Source organism: Coregonus clupeaformis, chromosome 8 (assembly GCF_020615455.1).
Source record: "Coregonus clupeaformis isolate EN_2021a chromosome 8, ASM2061545v1, whole genome shotgun sequence".
NCBI classification, from domain to species: Eukaryota; Metazoa; Chordata; class Actinopteri; order Salmoniformes; family Salmonidae; genus Coregonus; species Coregonus clupeaformis.
In genome coordinates this window covers 20,442,008-20,454,918 of record NC_059199.1, presented here as the reverse complement: position 1 = coordinate 20,454,918, position 12,911 = coordinate 20,442,008, and the positions used below count along the sequence as shown (strand labels likewise).

Sequence of the window (12,911 nt, the reverse complement as noted above, 5' to 3'; positions counted from 1 at the left end):
ACAAATGCCAAAACACACACACACACTTTAAAAGTTAAACTGTAACCCTTTAAAACAAAAACAAACAGGATAATTTAACAAAGGAAGCCATGCATGTATTTTATTTCTATTGAATTGTTTCTGATTTTCTTTTGCTGTTCGACCGAAAGTGTGTGTTGAGGGTTCCCGTGTAGCTCAGTTGGTAGAGCATGGCGCTTGCAACGCCAGGGTTGTGGGTTCGATTCCCACGGGAGACCAGTATGAAAATGTATGCACTTACTAACTGTAAATCGCTCTGGATTAGAGCGTCTGCTAAATGACTAAAATGTAAATGTTTCAGAAGAAGCACACACACACTTACTTCTCTGTTCTGTATAGAGTGAACATAGAAGACGTGCTACAGCACATAGCTGACATTCTTTACAGGTGTTGTAGGAGGCTGCATGCATGACAACAGATAACTTTGCCCCCCCCAAAAAAAAAATCATGACAATTTCCAGATTCTGAATTTGTAAATGTGGGTTAGCTGGCAGTTTGAGAGCGTTACAAACTCCAACGTTCTTGTCACGCTTCTGCATGAAGTCCCCAACGCACAGAACACGCCCCTAGAAAGACAAATGGAATGACCGCGTCGAATGTCTGACTGAAAAGGATAGAAGATAGAGAGAGAGAAAACACTCCCCCGTCTGTTCGTTTTTCCCCTGTCTTCCTCACTCCCTCCTTCCTTCTCTCGCTCTGTCCTCTGCTCTCCCCCTTTCCAGAAAACATGAAGAAAGAGAAGAGAAGAATCCGGGGGGGACGAGTGTGAACAAGGGAAAGTTCGAGGAAAGCAAGAGAGGGGGACTATAATAGGCGGATGGAAGGAAGGAAGAAATTAAGGAAGGGATCTATCCAGCCATACAACGCGATTAAACGAGACATGAGCAAACTATATATTGACCTATATTAAACGCAGCAACTCGACTCTTCTCAACTTGTGACGTTTAAAACTATTTGAGCATAGTTGAATACGCAAACTTAGGCTATTAGGAACCAAGTTATCGTATTTCCTAATTCCTATAGCAACTTGTTGCAAGTCATAGCTCACCCCGGAAAAGGACTTAGCCCCGAGGACCAAGGGGCACGGACGAGGGCAGGTCGCCGCAGCCTGAGTTTAGGCGTTGCCACACGGCGTTGACCCGGAGCCATGGCCGGGGCGAAGCCAGGAGTCCACGCTCTGCAGCTCAAACCGGTGTCGGTTCACGACATACTAAAACGGGGGAGCAAGTTTATCAAATGGGATGAGGTTAGTAGTTATATAGTGGCTCTAAACGTGTTTGTGTGTGTGAGAGAGAGAGTTATAGCCTATATTTAGTTGTCTTCTCGTTTCCCCCCCCACCACAGGTGTTCAAGTTGCATTCATTGTAAAATAATAGTAGCATAGTTGATTTTATTGATAAATCCTTACTTTGTGGACGTCAGAGTTGACTATTCTTGACACCGCAGTCCAGAGGCTGTAGGTAGGCTAAGTATGTCCCTGCAGGACTGGTATAGGCTAGGCTACATGTCAACAGACAGGATTCGTCCCAAATGGCACCCTATTCCCTATACCGGGGATCATCAACTAGATTCAGCTGCGGGACGATTTTGTTGTTGTTGAGCGGAGGGTCAGGAGGCTGGAACATTTGTAGACCGCCCAAACATATAATAATATTTGACTAAAACATAATAATTTCAAACCTTGCTTACATTTGTATATGGTCACATATAAAATCACCCGCAGGGCGCAAGTTGGGGATCCCCGCCCTATACTTTTGACCTATCGCTATTGGTTCTGGTTTAAAATAGTGCACTTAATAGGGAATAGGGTGCCATTTGGGACGGTCTTTGGACTGTCCTGCGTACTTATACCTATCCTGCAACAGATCGGCCTAGCTCTGCTCTCCTTTGAATTCTTGTCAAGCAAGTTTTTCCTCCGCTCAGGTTTTTTAGACAATGCGGTTATCGACCAAAGCCCTTTTTCTTTCCCGCTTTTGGCCTACTCTCTCTTTCTTTCTGTTCTGTTCTAGCACCATTTTGTCACTGCTTTCCCAAGGCATTTCGATAGACAGTAGGAGTAAATGGAATGACAAGGGTTGAATTATAATTTTTATCTCAACATAGGAGAGACAGACTTTGTGAATTAAGTTTCTGAATGAACATTCCATAGGCCTACTCTTGCAAAATATGTCGACATGTAGCCTAGGCTAAAACACCCACATTTGTATGTCCCTAACTCTATTTAAGACATTTTAGGACTATTTTAGTACTTCCTGTTTCAGGTAGACAGTTGTTAATTTGGAAACTGTATTTTTTTGTATTTTAATAAATCAAGACAACCCAAACATGTTTTATGGGAAATTGAAAGATCGCTCCACTGGATTGGCCCTACTCTCTCTTCCACGTATTTCACCCCTCCTTGCCTGGCAACCATGGCCTGTGTGTGTGAGAGAGAGATATTACGTTTCATTGTCAGTATTTTAGATGAGGGCGCCTGAAGCATTTTACTGCTTTAATGGTGTCAATAGAAAAAAGTTTTTGCAAACAGACAGAAATAAGTAATAGGCTGCAAATCAAATCAAATTGTATTTGTCACATGCGCCGAATACAACAGGTGAAGACCTTACCGTGAAATGCCTTATAAGCCCTTAACCAACAATGCAGTTCAAGAAATAGAGTTAAGAAAATATTTACAAAAAAAACTAAAGCCCCCCCCACCAAAAAAAAAGTAACACAATAAAATAACAATAATGAGGCTATATACAGGGGCTACCTGTACCGAATCAATGTGCGGGGGTACAGGTTAGTCAAGGTAATTTGTACATGGGGGGGGGGGTCAATGTAAATAGTCCGGGTAAATAGTCCGGGTGGCCATTTTATCAATTGTTCAGCAGTCTTATGGCTTGGGGGTAGAATCTGTTAAGGAGCCCTAAACCTAATTCTAACACTAATTCTAACCTTAACCCTAAACCCCCTAGAAATAGCATTTGACCTTGTGGGGACCACCAAAATGTCCCCAGTTGGTCAAATGTTTGTTCGTTTACTATTCTTGTAGCACAAGAATAATTAAACACGTCCACACACACACAGCACCTCTGTGACCTATTGCTGCTCTACTGGTGACAGTGTAAGGCAGTGTTCCCCAATAGGTGGCTCATGATTTTATTTGCAAAAATACAAAATAAATAATAATATTTAGGGGTTCAAGCAGCGAAGCTGGGTGAAACCCTACTGTATTTGTTGGCATTGATTATTATTATTATTCAGATTCTGCCCAAATCTTGTAAAAATGTGCAAATTCCTTTGAGATAATAATGCCTAGGAGGATGCAACCTTGAATGATGGTAAAGGGCCATGGGTCACACTCTCTCATGCAATGCCAGTTGACAACATGGTGGCGCTATAACAAGCAATTGAAAATGCACACTTTGAAAGCTCATGCCCCTCAATCCTTGTGACCTAGAATCATGAAGTTCGATAGATAGGTCCCTCTCCTTACAACAAACACATTTGCCTCAAGGACCCAAAAGGTCCGCCATGATGGATTTTCCGCCATTGTGAATTTTGTGAAAATCACTTAAAACGCTACTAAAATTGGCCCATGGCTTAATGTAATTGGGAACCCCTGGTGTAAGGTGTGTGTGTGTGTGTGTTCTTTGAAGAAGTAGCAGCATTGTCATGCAGTGGGACGGATCCATGTCACAGACCTCTAAACACATTTACATTCCTTCTCTCTCTTTCTTCTCTCTCTCTCTCTCTGTTTCTTTCTTCCTCCTCAGTCTTTCTCTCTCCCTCACTTCATCTATCTCACTCTCTTCCTCTATCTCTCTCTCTATCTTTCTCTCTTCCTCCTCTCTTTCTCAGAGGGAATTCCCAGGAAGTTGTTAGGCATGTGATTAAATTTGCGAACTGCAAGGAACAATGTGCATATCTCTCTCTCTCCACTCTGTATCCATCTATCTATATCTCTCTGAGACCCTCTCTCTCCTCCTATATCCCTTCCTCATTCTCTCTCCCTCTGCAGAGAGAAACAGAACTGATATGACGAGAGTAGCTTGAAGTAGAAGGAAAGAGGGAAAAAAATGTGAGAGAAAGAGGAGTGTGGGAGAGGAAATAGAGGGAATGTGAGAGAGCAACATTTCATGTTGCTCAGACCCCAAATAAGGACATCTGATTTGAGAAAGTGGGAAAGAGTTGAGAATCTAGTCTCAAGTTAATACCAGCCCCCCCCACACACACACACACTGTAGAAAGACATTCAGCACATTTCTCCACCTACAGTGAGTCAACGTGTGCGTGCGGGTGTGTGTGGTTGTTTTATTCTGTGTGTGTTTCACTCTGAATTACTTCCTGTCGCAGCTTGTTGTGCTCTCTGGAGCCAAAACGACTTTCCCAGCCCTCCCTACCTCCTCCCTCTCCCACCTTCCCTCCCTCCATCTTTCCCCCATCCCTCCCATCCTTCTTCCATCTCTCCCTCCTTCCCTCCTTCCCCTCTTCCTCAACCCCATCCATTCTGCTCCTCAATTCAACTTAGATAAACCCCAGTTGAATTCAGTAAAAATTATGTTTGCCTCGTGTGTGTGTAACAGAGAGAGAGAGAGAACCTCCACATACTGTTACCTCTGTGAGCTCAACCCTAAACCCTTGTCTCTCTCTGTCACACACACACACACCCACACACACAGGCACACAGATCCTGGACAGTAGAGTTTAGTATACTCCGGACTCAAGAACCTTCCCTAGTATGTGAACCTGATGGTACCATATTCTAGTGTTGTCATGATAGCAGAATTTTTACTTCGATACTAATACCAGCCTTAGTAACACGATACTCGATACCATCACGATACTCGATACCAAAACGATACCACAGCAAAAAAAGAAGGCATATTAGCCAAGTCACAGAATGGCACTTGATCCAGACAGATAAACTCAGGTACTGCTCTGTTCAATCGTTGGTCATCTTTTGAGTTCAATATCATTACATTTGAGGTGTTTTATGTCAAATAATTTCAGAGACAGCTATGTGTGCATTAATGAATCAGTGATGCAATCATACAATCAATTTGACTTTGTTTTTACCAATCTAACTACACTGAACAAAAAATATAAATGCAACAATTTCAAAGATTTTACTGAATTACAGTTATTTATAAGATAACCAGTAAATTAAAATACATTCATTAGGCCCTAATCGATGGATTTCACATGACTGGGAATACAGATATGCATATGTTGGTCACAGATACCGTAAAAAAAAAAGTAGTGGTGTGAATCAGAAAACCAGTCAGTATCTGGCACTACCTGGGTGCCCCCACCCAGGTAGTGGCAGTGCTGGCAACACTAGCTGCAGTAATCTATGGGGAGGGGGTCACACTATGACAATCAGAGAGGGGGCAAATTATTGTGGCCCTGGTGGCACAACATGATCAAAAGGTCTGACTGCACAGAGATGCTTGGGAAAAATGGTCACAACAGGGAACCAGCATGTGTGTGTTTCAGGGGAAAGGGGTGTATCTGAGCTCCATCAGCTAGGACTTGACATTGGTTAATAAAATCTCACCATTCTTGCTCAATTTTGCATTCCCTCTCAAACAGTTACAACTGCATATGCATTCGCACATCGAGTCTTCTCAGGTTGGGCTCGGGGATGGAACAACTGTTGAACATCTGAGCTTGTGGTTGTTTGTGGGGGAAGGGTGTGTGTGTGTTTGTATCCCACATCTGTTGCTATGGGGTAATGATGTTAGGGACAATATCTGTGAATAACAATCCTTTGTATGAACTGCCTACATTATTGCACATATTATTAGTTAATTATGGAAATAAATTAAGATATGCAAGATTTTTAAATGTATACAGTACCAGTCAAAAGTTTGGACACACCTACTCATTCAAGGGTTTTTATTTATTTATTTTTACTATTTTCTACATTGTAGAATAATAGTGAAGACATCAAAACTATGAAATAACACATATGGAATCATGTAGTAAACAAGAAAGTGTTAAACAAATCAAAATATATTTTATATTTGCGATTCTTCAAATAGCCACCCTTTGCCTTAATGACAGCTTTGCACACTCTTGGCATTCTCTCAACCAGCTTCACCTGGAATGCTTTTCCAATAGTCTTGAAGGAGTTCCCACATATGCTTAGCACTTGTTGGCTGCTTTTCCTTCACTCTGCTGTCCGACTCACCCCAAACCATCTCAATTGGGTTGAGGTCGGGGGATTGTGGAGGCCAGGTCATCTGATGCAGCACTCCATCACTCTCCTTCTTGGTAAAATAGCCCTTACACAGCCTGGAGGTGTGTTGGGTCATTGACCTGTTGAAAAACAAATGATAGTCCCACTAAGCCCAAACCAGATGGGATGGCATATCGCAGCAGAATGCTGTGGTAGCCATGCTGGTTAAGTGTGCCTTGAATTCTAAATAAATCACAGACCATGTCACCAGCAAAGCACCCCCACACCATAACACCTCCTCCTCCATGCTTTACGGTGGGAACTACACATGCGAAGATCATCCGTTCACCCTCACAAAGACACGGCGGTTGGAACCAAAAATCTCACATTTGGACTCCAGACCAAAGGACACATTTCCACCGGTCTAATGTCAATTGCTTGTGTTTCTTGGCCCAAGCAGGTCTCTTCTTATTGGTGTCCTTTAGTAATGCTTTCTTTGCAGCAATTCGAACATGAAGGCCTGATTCACACAGTCCCCTCTGAACAGTTGATGTTGAGATGTGTCTGTGACTTGAACTCTGTGAAGCATTTATTTGGGCTGCAATTTCTGAGGCTGGCAGCTCTAATGAACTTATCCTCTGCAGCAGAGGTAACTCTGGGTCTTCCATTCCTGTGGTGGTCCTCATGAGCCAGTTTCATCATAGCGCTTGATGGTTTTTGCGACTGCACTTGAAGAAACTTTCAAAGTTCTTGAAATGTTCCGTATTGACTGACCTTCATGTCTTAAAGTAATGATGGACTGTCATTTCTCTTTGCTTATTTGACCGGTTCTTGCCATAATATGGACTTGGTCTTTTACCAAATAGGGCTATCTTCTGTATTGGATTGAATAAAGAAAAACACTTGAATGAGTAGCTGTGTCCAAACTTTTGACTGGTACTGTGTGTATGTATATACAGTGGGGAAAAAAATTATTTAGTCAGCCACCAATTGTGCAAGTTCTCCCACTTAAAAAGATGAGAGAGGCCTGTAATTTTCATCATAGGTACACGTCAACTATGACAGACAAAATGAGAAAAACAAATCCAGAAAATCACATTGTAGGATTTTTAATGAATTTATTTGCAAATTATGGTGGAAAATAAGTATTTGGTCAATAACAAAAGTTTCTCAATACTTTGTTATATGCCCTTTGTTGGCAATGACACAGGTCAAACGTTTTCTGTAAGTCTTCACAAGGTTTTCACACACTGTTGCTGGTATTTTGGCCCATTCCTCCATGCAGATCTCCTCTAGAGCAGTGATGTTTTGGGGCTGTCGCTGGGCAACACAGACTTTCAATTCCCTCCAAGGATTTTCTATGGGGTTGAGATCTGGAGACTGGCTAGGCCACTCCAGGACCTTGAAATGCTTCTTACGAAGCCACTCCTTCGTTGCCCGGGCGGTGTGTTTGGGATCATTGTCATGCTGAAAGACCCAGCCACTTTTCATCTTCAATGCCCCTGCTGATGGAAGGAGGTTTTCACTCAAAATCTCACTATACATGGCCCCATTCATTCTTTCCTTTACACAGATCAGTCGTCCTGGTCCCTTTGCAGAAAAACATCCCCAAAACATGATGTTTCCACCCCCATGTTTCACAGTAGGTATGGTGTTCTTTGGATGCAACTCAGCATTCTTTGTCCTCCAAACACGACGAGTTGAGTTTTTACCAAAAAGTTCTATTTTGGTTTCATCTGACCATATGACATTCTCCCAATCCTCTTCTGGATCATCCAAATGCACTCTAGCAAACTTCCGACGGGCCTGGACATGTACTGGCTTAAGCAGGGGGACACGTCTGGCACTGCAGGATTTGAGTCCCTGGCGGCGTAGTGTGTTACTAATGGTAGGCTTTGTTACCTTGGTCCCAGCTCTCTGCAGGTCATTCACTAGGTCCCCCCGTGTGGTTCTGGGATTTTTGCTCACCGTTCTTGTGATCATTTTGACCCCACCTGGTGAGATCTTGCGTGGAGCCCCAGATCGAGGGAGATTATCAGTGGTCTTGTATGTCTTCCATTTCCTAATAATTGCTCCCACAGTTGATTTCTTCAAACCAAGCTGCTTACCTATTGCAGATTCCGTCCTCCCAGCCTGGTGCAGGTCTACAATTTTGTTTCTGGTGTCCTTTGACAGCTCTTTGGTCTTGGCCATAGTGGAGTTTGGAGTGTGACTGTTTGAGGTTGTGGACAGGTGTCTTTTATACTGATAACAAGTTCAAACAGGTGCCATTAATACAGGTAACGAATGGAGGACAGAGGAGCCTCTTAAAGAAGAAGTTACAGGTCTGTGAGAGCCAGAAACCTTGCTTGTTTGTAGGTGACCAAATACTTATTTTCCACCATAATTTGCAAATAAATTCATAAAAAATCCTACAATGTGATTTTTTTGATTTTTTTCCTCAATTTGTCTGTCATAGTTGACGTGTACCTATGATGAAAATTACAGGCCTCTCTCATCTTTTTAAGTGGGAGAACTTGCACAATTGGTGGCTGACTAAATACTTTTTTCCCCCACTGTATGTGTGTGTGTGTTTGGCTAAGGTGTATGTAAACTTCCGACTTCAACTGTGTGTGTGTGTGTATGTATGTATATATATATATATATATATATATATATATATATATATATATATATATACACACACACACAGTTGAAGTCGGAAGTTTACATACACCTTAGCCAAATACATTTAAACTTAGTTTTTCACAATTCCTGACATTTAATCCTAGTAAAAATACCCTGTCTTAGGTCAGTTAGGATCACCACTTTATTTTAAGAATGTGAAATGTCATAATAATAGTAGAGAGAATGATTTATCACATTCCCAGTTTACATACACTCAATTAGTATTTGGTAGCATTGCCTTTAAATTGTTTCACGTGGGTCAAAAGTTTCGGGTAGCCTTACACAAGCTTCCCACAATAAAGTTGGGTGAATTTTGTACCCGTTTCCTCCAGCATCTTCACAAGGTCCTTTGCTGTTGTTCTGGGATTGATTTGCACTTTTCGCACCAAAGTATGTTCATCTTTAGGAGACAGAACGCGTCTTCTTCCTGAGCGGTATGACGGCTGCGTGGTCCCATGGTGTTTATACTTGCGTACTATTGTTTGTACAGATGAACGTGGTACCTTCAGGCGTTTGGAAATTGCTCCCAATGATGAACCAGACTTGTGGAGGTTTACAATTTTTTTCTGAGGTCTTGGCTGATTTCTTTTGATTTTCCCATGATGTCAAGGAAAGAGGCACTGAATTTGAAGGTAGGCCTTGAAATACATCCACAGATACACCTCCAATTGACTCAATTAGCTTATCAGAAGCTTCTAAAGCCATGACATCATTTTCTGGAATTTTCCAAGCTGTTTAAAGGCACAGTCAACTTAGTGTATGTAAACGTCTGACCCACTGGAATTGTGATACAGTGAATTATAAGTGAAATAATCTGTTTGTAAACAATTGTTGGAAATATTACTTGTTTCATGCACAAAGTAGATGTCCTAACCGACTTGCCAAAACTATAGTTTGTTAACAAGAAATTTGTGGCTTGGTTGAAAAACGAGTTTTAATGACGCCCACCTAAGTGTATGTAAACTTCCGATTTCAACTGTACATACACAATTTCCTTGTTTTCGAAAGAAAAGCAATTTTTTGTCCATTAAAATAACATCAAATTGATCAGAAATACAGTGTAGATATTGATAATGTTGTAAATGGCTATTGTAGCTGGAAACGGCAGATTTTTTTGTGGAATATCTACATAGGCGTACAGAGACCCATTATAAGCAACCATCAGTCATGTGTTCCAATGACACGTTGTGCTTGCTAATCCAAGTTTATCATTTTAAAAGGCTAATTGATCATTATAAAACCCTTTTGCAATTATGTTAGCACAGCTGAAAACTGTTGTGCTGATTAAAGAAGCAATAAAACTGGCCTTATTGAGACTAGTTGAGTATCTAGCAATTGTGGGTTCGATTACAGGCACAAATGGCCAGAAACAAATGACTTTCTTCTGAAACTCGTCAGTCTTTTTTTGTTCTGAGAAATGAAGGCTATTCTATGCGAGAAATAGCCAAGAAACTGAATATAAGATCTCATACAACTCTGTGTACTACTCTCTTCACAGAACAGCGCAAACTGGCTCTAACCAGAATAGAAAGAGGAGTGGGAGGCCCCGGTGCACAACTGAGCAAGAGGACAAATACATTAGTGTCTAGTTGGAGAAACAGGTGCCTCACAGGTCCTCAACTGGCAGCTTCATTAAAAAGTACCCACAAAACACCAGTCTCAACGTCAACAGTGAAGAGGCGACTCCGGGATGCTGACCTTCTAGGCAGAGTTGCAAAGAAAAAGCCAGGTCTCAGACTGCCCATCTTAATTTTTTCTTTTTATTGGCCAGTCTGAGATATGGCTTTTTCTTTGCAACTCTGCCTAGAAGGTCAGCATCCCGGAGTCGCCTCTTCACTGTTGACGTTGAGACTGGTGTTTTGTGGGTACTTTTTAATGAAGCTACCAGTTGAGGACCTGTTTTTCCATCGGCAGGGACTGGGAAACTGGTCAGAATCGAAGGAATGATGGATGGCGCTACACACAGGGAAATTCTTGAGCGAAAACTGTTTCAGTCTTCCAGAGATTTGAGACTGGGACTGAGGTTCACCTTCCAGCAGGACAATGACCCTAAGCATACTGCTAAAGCAACACTTGAGTGGTTTAAGGGGAAACATTTAAATGTCTTTGAAAGCCTAGTCGAAGCCCAGTCATCAATCCAATTGAGCATCTGTGGTATGACTTAAAGATTGCTATACACCAGTGGAACCCATCCATCTTGAAGGAGCTGGAGCATTTTTGCCTTGAAGAATGGGCAAAAATCCCAGTGGCTAGATGTGCCAAGCTTATAGAGACATACCCCAAGAGACTTGCAGCTGTAATAGCTGCAAAGGGTGGCTGTACAAAGTATTGACTTTGGGTGGGTGAATAGTTATGCACGCTCAAGATTTATGTTTTTTTGTCTTATTTCTTGTTTGTCTCATCAATTTATACATAATACCCCATGATGACAAAGTGAAAACAGGTTTTCTGACAAATTTGCAAATTATTTGAAAATTAAATAACATTCCTTATTTACATAACTATTCAGACACTTTGACTCGAAATTGAGCTCAGGTGCATCCTGTTTCCATTGATCATCCTTGAGATGTTCCTACAACTTGATTGTCACCTGTGGTAAATTCAATTGATTGGACATCATTTGGAAAGGCACACACCTGTCTAGATAAGGTCCCACAGTTGACAGTGCATGTCAGAGCAAAAACCAAGCCATGAGGTCGAAGGAATTGTCTGTAGAGCTCTGAGACAGGATTGTGTCGAGGCACATATCTGGGGAAGGGTACCAAAACATTTCTGCAGCATTGAAGGTCCCCAAGAACACAGTGGCCTCCACACTTCTTGGAACCACCAAGACTCTTCCTAGAGCTGGCCACCCTGCCAAACTGAGCAATCAGGGGAAAAGGGCCTTGGTCAGGGAGGTGACTAAGAACCCGATGGTCACTCTGACAGAGCTCTAGAGTTCCTCTGTGTAGATGGGAGAACATTCTAGATGCACAACCATCTCTGCAGTACTCCACCAATCTGGCTTTTATGGTACAGTGGCCAGACAGAAGTAACTCCTCAGTAAAAGGCACATGACAGCCCGCTTGGAATTTGCCAAAAGGCACCTAAAGATTCTCTGGTCTGATGAAACCAAGATTGAACTCTTTGGCCTGAATGCCAAGCATCACGTCTGGAGGAAACCTGTTACCATACCTACGGTGAAGTATGTTGGTGGCAGCATCATGCTGTGGGGATGTTTATCAGCGGCAGGGACTGGGAGACTAGTCAGGATCGAAGGAAAGATGAATGGAGCGAAGTACAGAGAGATCCTTGATGAAAACCTGCTCCAGAGTGCTCAGGACCTCAGACTGGGGGCGAAGGTTCACCTTCCAACAGGACAACGACCCTAAGCACACAGCCAAGACAACGCGGGAGTGGCTTCGGGACAAGTCTCTGAATGTCCTTGAGTGGCCCAGCCAGAGCCCGGACTTGAATCTGATCGAACATCTCTGGAGAGACCTGAAAATAGCTGTGCAGCGACGCTCCCCATCCAACCTGACAAAGCTTGAGAGGATATAATATAATAATATGCAGAGAAGAATGGGAAAAACTCCCCAAATACAGGTGTGCCAAGCTTGTAGCGTCATACCCAGGAAGACTCGAGGCTGTAATCGCTGCCAAAGATGCTTCAACATACTACTGAGTAAAGGGTATGAATACTTATGTAAATGTGATATTTTAGGAATTAGAGCGAATAACAGTACAGATAGCAATAAAAACTGTATTTATTACAGAATAAGTAAAAAAAGAACTTATTCAAGAAAGATTAAGTGTAATATATTATAAAAAATAAATCGAACTGGATGGAATATTGGGAAAAGTGCACCATTTGTTATTTATTTTTATTCTTTAGGAGAGATGTGAGAGATAGACCGATCTTAATTGAATTAATAATGTTTTGGTGGCAATCAGCTTTAAAATAGTCTTTTTTTGCGTTGTGGTTTGCATTTTATAACAAAGAAAAGGACTAGGGCAGTGAATTGATGTTAGATTCAGCTGTAAGCTGGCACGGAAAGTTAGCCTAAAGCTGAGAGAGGGG

The 12,911-nt window shown here is 42.0% G+C and overlaps 1 protein-coding gene across 1 annotated transcript in view; it reads left to right on the top strand.

Moving 5' to 3' along the window:
* Positions 1–652: 652 nt before the first annotated feature.
* The window catches only part of LOC121571248 (1-phosphatidylinositol 4,5-bisphosphate phosphodiesterase beta-3-like), a 98,352-nt gene continuing 86,093 nt past the window's right edge, over positions 653–12,911 (top strand). Inside the window, exon 1 of the mRNA XM_041882591.2 lies at positions 653–1,264. Coding sequence (XP_041738525.2) covers positions 1,166–1,264 — 99 coding nt within the window. The 5' untranslated portion in view covers positions 653–1,165. The remainder of the gene's footprint in view (positions 1,265–12,911) is intronic.